Source organism: Mizuhopecten yessoensis, unplaced genomic scaffold, assembly GCF_002113885.1.
Source record: "Mizuhopecten yessoensis strain PY_sf001 unplaced genomic scaffold, ASM211388v2 scaffold8931, whole genome shotgun sequence".
Lineage (NCBI taxonomy): Eukaryota > Metazoa > Mollusca > Bivalvia > Pectinida > Pectinidae > Mizuhopecten > Mizuhopecten yessoensis.
The window spans coordinates 738,758-751,035 of record NW_018407794.1 but is presented as its reverse complement, the minus strand read 5'-3'; the positions used below and the strand labels follow the sequence as shown (position 1 = coordinate 751,035).

At 37.0% G+C, this 12,278-nt stretch overlaps 1 protein-coding gene across 1 annotated transcript; it reads right to left on the bottom strand.

Annotated features, from left to right (window-relative positions):
• Positions 1–2,174: 2,174 nt before the first annotated feature.
• On the bottom strand, positions 2,175–11,743 carry LOC110456847 (scavenger receptor class A member 5-like). Its single transcript, XM_021507846.1, has 3 exons — positions 11,673–11,743; positions 8,620–8,779; positions 2,175–2,512 (listed from the first exon to the last, which is right to left on the bottom strand). The coding sequence occupies exons 1-3, from the start codon at positions 11,734–11,736 to the stop codon at positions 2,299–2,301; spliced, it is 438 nt and encodes a 145-aa protein (XP_021363521.1). The 5' UTR covers positions 11,737–11,743; the 3' UTR covers positions 2,175–2,298.
• Between the last annotated feature and the right edge of the window lie 535 nt (positions 11,744–12,278).

Here is a 12,278-nt window from a genome sequence, read left to right as displayed (position 1 = left end):
TCGTTGTAGCAAACAGTTCCCCAATGACCACTTGCGTACACTTCTACACGGCCCACATGGGGGCCAGAACCTCCTTTCAGGCGGATGTCAAAATCTGTACCGACTAAAAACCATATCAACGTAACAATCTGGGTACACTTAAAATATCAAAAGGAATATTCGATAAATATGTCCACCTGATTATTTCGAAAAGTTTCGAATACAGTGATAATATTACCATCTGGTAAAATGAGTGCTGTATTATTAACATTTTGGTAGTGGTTTCTACATCAGTATGGTATATCATTTACTTCAAAACTGCATAATGTAAAAGTGGAAATTGTCGCCGTTTGGAAATTATTACGTCTTCAACATTATTTTATAGTCCAATCTTCATACGTTTGTGTTAAAATCAAATAGAAAAACTTCTATTGCAAAATATATATATATATGTTATGGATGTGAATAATATCACATTGAAGAAACATACAAAACACATTCAGGGTCCATGAACATAAACAACACATTCAAGGTCCGTGTACATAAACAACACATTCAAGGTCCATGTATATTAACAAACAAATTAAGGGTACAAGAACATAACCAACGAATTAAGGGTAAGTGTACATAAAACAGCACATTGAGGTCACATGTATAAACACAACACATTAAGGGTCCATGTACATACACAACACATTAAGGGTACATATAAAAACAACACATTAAGGTTACATGTAAAAACAACACATTAAGGGTACATGTAAATAAACAACAAATTAAGAGTAAGTGTACATACACAACACATTAAGGGTACATGTACAAATACAACACATTCAGATTACATGTACATAAGCAACACATTCAGGGTCCATGTATAACACATTAAAAATTAAGGGTACAAGAACATAACCAACGAATTAAGGGTAAGTGTACATAAAACAGCACATTGAGGTCACATGTATAAACACATGTATAAACACAACACATTAAGGGTCCATGTACATACACAACACATTAAGGGTACATATAAAAACAACACATTAAGGTTACATGTAAAAACAACACATTAAGGGTACATGTAAATAAACAACAAATTAAGAGTAAGTGTACATACATAACACATTAAGGGTACATGTACAAATACAACACATTCAGATTACATGTACATAAGCAACACATTAAGGTTACATGTAAATAAACAACACATTACGGGTCCGTGTACATACAGAACTCATTAAGGGTACATGTACATAAACCAAACATTAAGGGTACATAAATATAACCAACAGATTAAGAGTCCATGTGAATAAACAACACATTAAGGGTACATGTAAATAAACAAAACATTAAGGGTAAGTGTTCATTCACAACACATTAAGGGTACATGTGCAAGCACAACACATGCAGGGTCTATGTACATAAACAACACATTAAGAGTACATGTAAATAAACAACACATTTAGGGTCCGTGTACATACACCACACATTTAGGGTCCGTGTACATACACCACACATTAAGGATCCGTGTACATACACCACACATTAAGGATCCGTGTACATACACCACACATTAAGGATCCGTGTACATACACCACACATTCAGGGTCCGTGTAAATAAGCAACACATTAAGGGTCAGTGTTCATACACACTACATTCAGGGTCCGTGTACATACACACCACATTAAGGGTCCATGCTCAAAAAACAACACATTAAGGGTACAAGTACAAAAACAAAACATTAAGGGTCCTTGTACATAAGAAACACATAAAGGGTCCATGTACATAAACAGCACATTAAGGGTAACTGTAAACAAATTACAGATCAAGGGTCAGTGCTCATAAACAACACATAAAGGGTCCGTGTACACAAACAATACATTAAGGGTTCATGTACCAAAACAACACAGTATGGGTACATGTAAAAAACAACAAATTAAGGTTCTGTGTACATAAGCAATACATTCAGGGTCCGTGAACATAAACATCACATTAAGTGTCCATTTACAACATATTGAGTGTTCATGTACATAAACAACACAAGCGTCAGGAAAAAGATAATGAAAGCGCTAATATATATACATTTCCTAACTAATGCCAACGTGACAAATTCTAAACTTGTGATCAAATTGAAGAGACAACTTGAATTTTTCACAATAGTGTGAAAGGAGGAAATATATTTTCAATGTCAGCCTAATGACTCCCTCCCTATTGTAACCAGCCTACAGATTATGTCTGAAAATATATTTACCACTTTACCTTCATCTATTCCTTAATTTTAACTAAATATATTCAAGTCATTAATTCATTTTCACGTGTTGTCAAAGAGAAAGTAAATTATTATAATACAAGTTACCCAGATTTCCTGTGAAACATATCACGCCTGCATCTTCACTATGGTCACAGTTATGAGTTCCCCAACCATCAAACTGACACTCCTCAAGACTTTGTTCCGAGCCGTCACATCTGACATTATCCATCCAGATCGATCCTGTGCCAGCACCAAAGTAAGCAGCACCAACACTCTGTGCATGGCTATAACAAATACATTTACAAGTAATTTCTTTGGTGACTATGTTTTAGTTCATTGTTATATTTTACATTAACAATATAGTCATAATTAACGTGATCGAAGGTATATGTAAGGATTGATCTTCATTTTGTATTAAATTAGCGCCCTATGTTTCCATGCCACATGCGTTCATACTACCGTATACGCCGTCAAAATAAAAGTCAATCGTTATATTTACCTCATAAATAATATGTAAATGCTAAACAAATAGACAAACAGTAACAATGGGTTGCTACGATGGTAACTACGGTAGTCGTTGTTGCTAGGATGATATAGTTTCAGGGAATCTACATCCATATATGGGTAAATTTAGAAAATACGCCGTCAACAACACCATTTTTCTTCTTTTCGTCGCTTTTACATTTTTAATTAAACGATATCAGTAGCACGTCGAACATTTTTATTCATTTATAACGGTCATAATGTACTCGTATTGAGTTTGCCCGAACCCCTTTATTATTTAATCAGACATAATGGATCCCAAATATGCTCCATGTTTCTAGATGTTAAAGTAACCAAACAATGGTTGTCATCGATCAGTTATCTCAATGAAGCGTAACAGGCGCCACATTCGAAACAGGTATCAATTCATCGAGCCTTTTGTCATTGCGTGTACGCTTATTTTTACGCAGTCAGAGTTGTCCAAGCTGACGAAGAGAGAGATGTAAATATTTGTCAATAAATGATTATTTAACAGAGAGTATAAGATGAAGGATTGCCAAAATAGTCTATATTTCCTAAACAAGTTACCCTCAAAGACCTAGTAAACTATATCTACCTATTCCCTTTTTCTTCGATAATAAGATATACAGATATTTAGATTTGACATACTCCATCCAAAGAAAACATTATATAATTATATTTCGAAATTATTGTGAACATTTTAAAAACCAAAAAGGTTTGTGTTTTAACGCGGATAAGTGCGAGCATTTATGCATGGAATTGTAGAGCGACAATTTAACTAATATGCATAAGTAATATAATGTATTTAATATAAACTTTTATAGATAGACAAATATAAGATTTAACGACCGACTAAACAGCTACCTGCTTTTACCCTTCACATGGCTCTTAAAATAAACCTAAAGAGCCCTGTGAAGGATGGAAGCAGGTAGTTTTTTAGGCGGTCGTTTATGTTTTCTATATTTACTTTCTTCACATGGACATTTAATCCTTTTTTATCATACATGTATATATATATATATATATATGGGGCGAGTTAGTAACTCTAACGGTGTAGACAGTACGTATGATGTCAATTTTTTGGAACAATCCGCTCCCTTATCGAAACACTGACAAAACACAAAACAATTACATTACATATTAATATATATATATTAGAAATATAATAGCTTATATTTGAAAACAATAACCCCCTTGGCAGGCAGACTTGACAATGACCACATATACTGTGTGCGAACAACGACAACGAGATTAAAGATGCTGAAGGTTGAAAAAATGACACGACGATTCGTCCTACGATAATAATTGCGTTACGGCGTAGAGACTCCCGAAATGTCTTTTTGATAGGTAAGTATATAGTAAACATTGGTTTTTGCTTAAGATTTATTATCAACGTTTTGTGAGGATGAGAAAATAAATATTACAAAACAGTTTCTCTCAAAATTATGACGTATTGACGGTAACGACGCATCACGTCAGCAGCAAATATCACTCCGATTGCGGTGGGTGACTCAACGGAAGACTGAGACTGAAAGTGTTTTGGAAAAGACTTTACAGACTTGCAGAAATGGGACGAAGAAGACATGGATGTATTGGCCTTGTCAACGTCGAGGGCAAAGAGGTACTTGAAAAGGCGCTTGGTCTGATACTTGGGCGGATGGCTGAAGCGGATATGTAAGGCTGTCAATAACCCATCAATTGTGGTGTGTGGAACAACGATATACTCACGTTTAGGTTGGAACGGTTGAGAGTCTCTAACGACAAGCATGCCGTCGGCAGCTATAACAACGTCATTGAGGTAGCGCTGACATCGGGGATCTTGGTGGCCTTGTTAGAAGGACGAGTACCGTGACACTCAAGTTGTGTTGCTAGCCATACAGCGCGGCTGGTAAATGACATGTTGACTGTCTGTTCATGAAAATCGTTCACGGATACATCGCGGACGGCAGAATCTTCAATTTCCGCTATACACTTGCAAACCTAACATGAAGAGTAGAGACATTCGATTGAATTCCTGCTGGCAGATTCAGATGGGAGATTGGCAATTCCCGCGATATGGCGAACGTGTATAGAATAACGACTGACGATCGATAGGAAGGAAGTTACCCTCGAACTTGCAGAGAGCTCGCCACGCTGTAGTTTTTCATAAGCCTGGACACACGGTCTGCTGTCCTTCAGAACCTGAGTAGTACCCGAGGCTTGGATGATGTAGGGAGAACAATGTTTTATGGCAGCTCCAATGCCCAATGCCTCTATCTCTCAGGGTAGCCATAATACTTGATGCTTCCGTAATTTAGCATTGAAGAAGCCGGCCAATAGGAGTTTGCCGTCTCTGAGGATGTAGATAGTGGCTCCTATTCCTCTGCTTTTGACAGAGCTGTCAGTCACGATCCGTAGTCACCAGGATGAGGTAGTTTTGTTACTGCCCAAGGCATTTTAGCGCAGTTGAAAGAGTTAATGAGGTCATCTGACCATACTGCTTTCTCCCTCGATTCTTTTCCTGCTGTAGCCTGATCTAACGGGTCGAGGAGGTCATCATATCTGGGTAGCACGCGGCTGAGTTCTTTGTATGCGCGAATAAATGAAAAGGCCCTGTACGGTAGCAGGGGGTCGGTAACTGATAACGCAGCCAGTTTTTCGTTGGCTAGACTGTAGAGCGCCATGTGACCAAATCCAGGCGAGGACGACCGCACTTTTCGGGCAAACTACAGTCTTGGACGCTGACAAACGAAGATTATTCTTCTGCTGTAAGAGAAGGACACGTCGCCAATTGAGAAGAATCTCCTCATTAGTCTGACCACCAATGCACAAGTCGTCAGCGATGTTGGCAACAAAACCTTCCTAGATAAGATCACCAAGGATCCTTGACATTAGCTCTTTGCGGCAGGTTTCAGATCCGGGCATGCCCATGGCGGAACAAGTGTACACACGTATGGCCTTGAATGGAGTAGCGTCGCCGCAGTACCTCATGGATGAAGTTGCCAACGGTATTTGGTAAAAGGCCTTAGCTATATCAGTGATGATCAAATAGTTCCATTTACCTATTCCACGCAAAACACCACCAACGTTGGGATATTCAACCTGCACATCGACCTGCTCAGATCTAGCAAAGACACCCATTGCCTCCAGGTCATTAAACTTCGCCTGTAACTCCTCCATGGTGCCCCTGTTGTACTGGGGAAATCTCCCTTTGCGCTGAGGTGGAAGAGTTGGACTCTTATTCACCACAGCATCGATAGGTCCACTCACGCCGTTATACTTGGAACTGGAGGGGTTGAAAACATCATCAAACTTTGGGTGGAGCGAGTTGGTTGGCGGGTGGTTGTGTCTTAACAGGAGTCGGGATCAACGACGACATCGTGTGAAAAAGGCTTTGCATTGGTACAAGGCGTATTACGCACGATGGTGGTAGGTAGGGGGTCGTATGATACGACTTTATAGAAGAACTGTTAACGTGTCTGATTTGGCAAAGCTGTTCCTCACTTTTCAGCACAATAGGCGAGTCAGTGGAATTGATTATATGCACTGAATTATCCACGGAGAGAATGTCTTGTGGTGGAGGCCAGGCCTCCTCACTCGTGTAATGCACATTAGAAGGACTGTCCAACTGGGCTCCATGGCCCAAAATGCGTCGGGCTCCAAATCGCATGGCGTAGAGAACTGACGGAATTTCCCAGCTAAAACCACAGTGCGTTGGAGATTGCGTAGTAGGGAAGCCTGAGTACGACGCACGATGGAATTAAATATCGACTGGTTGAACCGCCATAATTGATACCCTCAGTACCGTTTATCATGATTTGCCGTTTCGCTCGGCGAATACCAATGCCATCCCGGGAAATAAACGGGTTCTCAGCCAGAATATCGACGTCTAACTGTCGCACAACTAGAGCATCGAGTCGTAGATAAGTTATCCTCGAGTGATAGACCGGTACACTTCTCCCACGACATCTATGGGAGTAACACCTGAGTTTGCCTGAAGAGCGACCTGGTACTCTGGGGTAATTGAAAAACCAAACATACGGGCGGCGGATATCCGGACCATGTTGGATGTAGCGCCGGTGTCCAATGTTAGCTTTACAGGGTGTTCATTGAAAAACTTACTGAGAACCGGATATTGCACGATGGTTACACGGTGGGCGACAGGCTCGTCTACGCGCACTGACTGAGCGACGCTGTCGAACTCAAAGTATATTACCTCATTTTATTCCTCTTGACATAATTCGGCATCACCCTCGGTCACAAGACGCGAGCGACTTAAGTATTTTCTGTCACGTTCGGGTAGGAAGCAACAAAGCGTTGCCGAATCTAGTCATTTAGGAACATATGCAACAACTATTGTACATACGCTTACAGCGTAGCCGAATCGACTCGATTTTGTGGACAACTCAAAACATTTTACACCTTTGTGTGCATACGCTTACTAACAGTGTACATATCGTACTAGTCATCGAAACTTCACACATAGAATATTATTGATTGTGTAAAAAGAACTTCTCATAATCTTCTAGGCATGGATAATACGCTGCCACCACGTCAATAAGGAATAACACCGTGTTCTTATAATAAAGTCTTTATGTAACACAACGAACATAAACACATGTTACAAAAAGTATGACGTCAGGCCGGCAGAGGAAGGGCCCAGCATCGGGTCGCTTATCAATCAGTGGTAAGACCGCTTAAGACAATGAAAGTAAAATGCTGGCGATGACTAATCTTTCGCTGGAAAGTAATACAATTTCGTATTTGGATTTATGATCTTTTGTATATTACTTTTGTAACGGTCTAAGATTTTCTGTTAAATCTATTCCGCTTTCATTAAAATGGCAAGCGTTGGCTGGACAAAGGCAAATTCAATGGAGTACGCTTCACGCTGGATTTACCTTTGTTAAGTTCGGCATTCATATTGCCGATGAATGTCAACGTAAAGCAGTTTAATACTTATTTTTACCATTTTCGGTATCTGTTTATCTCATAGACATTTCAACTACATTTTTTTCTATTAAGTATTTAATTCGAACAATGTATATATCGTATATGCTTACTTAATAAATAGACCCGCAATCTATCTAGGAAGGTCAGTAGTAACCAACGTTACAAATAAAACAACATAAAAATGATGACGTCAACAATCGATTCATGATATTTATAGCATATAGCAATGTCATCCGAATGCGGTTGGTTTATATAATGGCAATGTCATACGATGGTTAATACTTGATAGTTTTATAGTATGGATCAGACTCGTGTATCATATCAATAAGGACGTCACAAAATTGTTTTACGTTACGTACTATAGTTCATGAGTTTTGAAAAAGTTAATTACAGGTTAAATTAGAATAAAACTAATATTTTTTGTTACTAAAATGCACTGTACCTCAAAGTGGCTCAATAATATATGTGTTTTATATATGGAAACCAACATTCATCAAAAGATTTATTATTATTTCAGAGATCAAAAAACGGATAAAAAAATAAGTACAATGTATCAGACTTTCATCTCTATCAATATCCCACCGGTTTCAATATCTCGCCTATATTACTAATCACATGTATTCAAATCTCACATATATCAGTATCTCAACTGCATTAATACCTCACCTATATCAGTAATTCACTTGTATCAGTATCTCACCTGTATCAGTTACTCACTAGTACATGTATCAGTATCTTACCTATATCAGTATCTCACCATATTAGTATCTCACCATATCAGTATCTCACCTGTATCAGTATCTCACCATATCAGTATCTCACCTGTATCAGTATCTCACCTATATCAGTATCTCACCATATCAGTAAGTCAACTGCACCAGTAACTCACCTTCATCAGTAACACGTCTTTAATATCTTTTTTCCATATATAAACCAGGATGTAACCAGCACTCACCTATATCCGATCATTCTGCACACAACCAGTGCGTCATCATTTCCCCAGATATCATCACACACGGTACCCCATTCTCTGGCATGGAAGACCTCCACACGGCCGGAACTGTTAGTTACACCGTTGACCAAGCGGACGGCAAATGGTGCTGTTGTTGTCTGAGCTGTTCAAAACAGTATAATGTCTATCGATACTAATATAATCCAATCGCAAAATTATTTATATCTTAAAAATGCAAAAGACCTTCACTTTGACACGTGGTACGTTTTTAGCTTGGAAGGGACGATATCACTGGAACATTTCTATTGATAAATCTGTTAAGGTAAAGACAGCTTCTAACCTTAGGTCATTTAAATAACATATCACGCAAGTTATAGTTATAGCAGGCATGCAGAAAACTTTAACTATATACTCAACAATTGGGTTTAGATTGACTGTGTATATTTAGCTATATCTAATTCAGAGCTTACCCTTGGCCGTGGCTATATGTAGTAATATTGACATGTAGTTAATACTGTAAATAACAAAAAGTACCGGCAGCAAACTAGGTGACGTATTCAATTGCTAAATTTAACAACAACAAAAGTATAAAAATCTACCAAATAGTTACCTCGTGCAGCAAACTAGCCGTTGTATGCATGGATAGAAAATAACCAACACTGACTAATTATCGACGATATCGACACCATTATAAACACGCCAAAGTCATTAGACTTGGGGACGTGTCCAAAGAGCTCTTGACCAATTCTCCTCCAATTTGACTTTTTAAAATGTTTTGTTTCATCGTTTGATACTTTCTGACGTTGATAACAAGAACAGCTTTGTTTATAAGTAAGTTATGGTTGCCACAGTTTGCAGATTAATAACGTTTTAACAGTTTAGTTGCATCTTTACCCGTTTGCTATGTTTACACATGTTTGGGAACACTTAAGATCTGAGTATATTTCATTCTTTGAACTTTTAGTACAACAGATGATTCCTTATAGGACAAAATAGTCATGGTGTGCAATACATTTGTTTTACGCGCTGCATCTACCTATTTAGTGTGTCTTATTTTTTTTATTTTAAGTATTTATGCTGTTTCCATTCAATATAATTACTATAAAATAACTACAAACAATAACTACAGAATTAACTACAAATAAAGGAAGTACCTGTCAATTTCGGACTAATCATTGGAATTGAAAATTAAAAATCAAGGTCTCAAGTGTTCCGTTACATTTGTAGAATACAGAAATAAACGGAAATGCGCCTATAAAACTTCTCATAACATTACCATTTACAGCTGTTGACTACAACAGAACATTTATTCTGTTAACAGCAGTTCATTTGTTCTGTTAATAACATATAATTTATTCTGTTAACAACAGATTTTTTTTTGTTAACAACGGATAATTTATTCTGTTAGAAACATATAATTTATTCTGTTAACATATTATTCATTCTGCCAACAACATATAATTTATTCTGTGAACAACAGATCATTTATTCTGATAATGACATATAATTTATTCTGTTAACGACAGATAAGTAATTATGTTGACAACAGATAAGTAATTCTGTTGACAACAGATAATTTATTCTGTTAACAACAGATAATTATTTTGTATACAACAGATAATTTATTCTGTAAACAACAGATAATTTATTCTGTAAACAACGGACAAATTATTCAGTAAACGACAGATAATTTATTCTGTAAACAACAGATAATGTATTATGTTAACAACAAATAATTTATTGTGTTAAAAACAGATTATTAATTCTGTTAACAAAAGATAATTTATTCTGTAAACAACACATAATTTACTCTGTTAATAACAAATCATTTATTTTGTTAACAGATACATTTTTTCTGTTAACAAAATATAATCTATTCTGTTTACAGATAATATTTTTCTTTTAACAACAGAGAATTTATTTATGAATCAAAAGTTATCAGAATTAAACAAGAAGTCAACTGACCAAAGGTCAAGGTCTTCGGGTCAGAGATCAAGGTCAAATTTCATTAATGAGCATTTTATGACATTATGAAGCAAAGTTGATAGGAATTAAACAAAGAGTGAGCTGACAAAATGTCAAGATCACTGGGTCAAAGGTCAAGGTCAATTTTGTTATCTTTTCACTGATGAACATTTTGTTATAACACACTGAAGCAATATTGTTCAGAATTAAACAAGGAGTCAACTTACCACTGGTCAAGGTCATTGGGTCAAAGGTCCAGGTTAAATTTTGTTTCTTTTCCCTGATGAACATTTTGTTATGACATTTTGAAACAAAGTTGGTCGGAATTTAACAATGGATCAACTGACTTTACGTCGAGGTCACTGAATGAACATTTTTATAATGTTATTATGAAGCAAAATTGTTCAGAACTTAACACGGAGTCAACTGACCTAAGGTCCAGGTTACGGGGTCCAAAGGTTCAAGGTTAAGTTCAAGTTTTGTATTTTTCACTGATGAACATTTTATTATGATATTATGAAGTTGGTCGGAATTAAAGAATAAGTTAACTGACCAAAGATCAGGGTCACTGGGTTAAAGGTCAGGGTCATTTGGATCCAAAGGCCAAAGACAAAGTGGATCTCTGACTTTGACCCTGGCTCTTGATGGAGGATGTATTTAAGGTGAAATAAAACGAATCAGAGATAACAAATGAGTATTGCACCGGTAGTGTCAACCAGCAGTGTCAACCAGCAGAGCAGTGTCAACCAGCTTGTTACGTAAACTAATTACTAGAAATATGAAGTAAGGGAAACCTACCTAAGAATATAGATTCTAGATGAAGAACGCCAAACAAAATAGAAAAGAAAAGAGAAAGGAAAGATGCCTATAAAACACATATAACATTACTTTACAACTTATTATATATAATAGAATATTTATGATTATAAATGATAAAGCAAGACCTTCACAAAATATATCATGCATAAAAACGGAGGAAGAATTGAGACCCATAAGACACAAATTATCAATAAATAATCAGCATAGGTGACACCTGTAATTTTGACTTAACAAATGGTACGATAGTCACATAAATGCATTAAAATACTTACCGAGAGTGTAAGTATAAAGGCCGGTCAAGATTACCAGTAGTAAGCATGAGTACGGAGCCATCATGTCACAGCCCACCGCTACCTCTGAATAAACCAGACTAACGCCGGGTGTAGGTACTGGAGCTTTATGCAAATGACCCGATAATTCCAACATGCGGGGATAGGAAGCTACCTGCCAATGAGCCCGCAACAAACACCACGTAGGTAGGGGAGCTACCTGCAAATTAACATGATAAAAACACATCAGGTGTAGCGCATACACAAGAATATGCCATGTCACTGTCTCTGAAAGCACAACCGACAAGTGACTAGACCATTATACACGTAATCAACAACTACAACCCAATTCATTTCTATCTATTTGGAACTGAACAAGGGAACACTTCATGACCTAGTATGAATAGACACCACTCTGAATGTTAACAAGGAACCAACAGGATTTCCATATATTAATATATTTTCCGTGACAATTTTGTCACTTAATATTATTAACATATAAAATTCTTTACTGTAAAATAGTACAAAATAGACTATTACTATTTACATATGTGGTGTACTTGAAGTAAGCTGGTGACTTTTAACTTTATTCTATACATATCAAACTGC

Coding starts and splice junctions, on each gene's coding strand:
- LOC110456847 (XM_021507846.1), bottom strand. CDS start 11,736: ATGATGGCTCCGTACTCATGCTTACTACTGGTAATCTTGACCGGCCTT. Junction 8,780..11,672: donor CCTTTATACTTACACTCTCG/GTAAGTATTTTA, acceptor TGTTTTGAACAG/CTCAGACAACAACAGCACCA. Junction 2,513..8,619: donor TGCAGAATGATCGGATATAG/GTGAGTGCTGGT, acceptor TATTTGTTATAG/CCATGCACAGAGTGTTGGTG.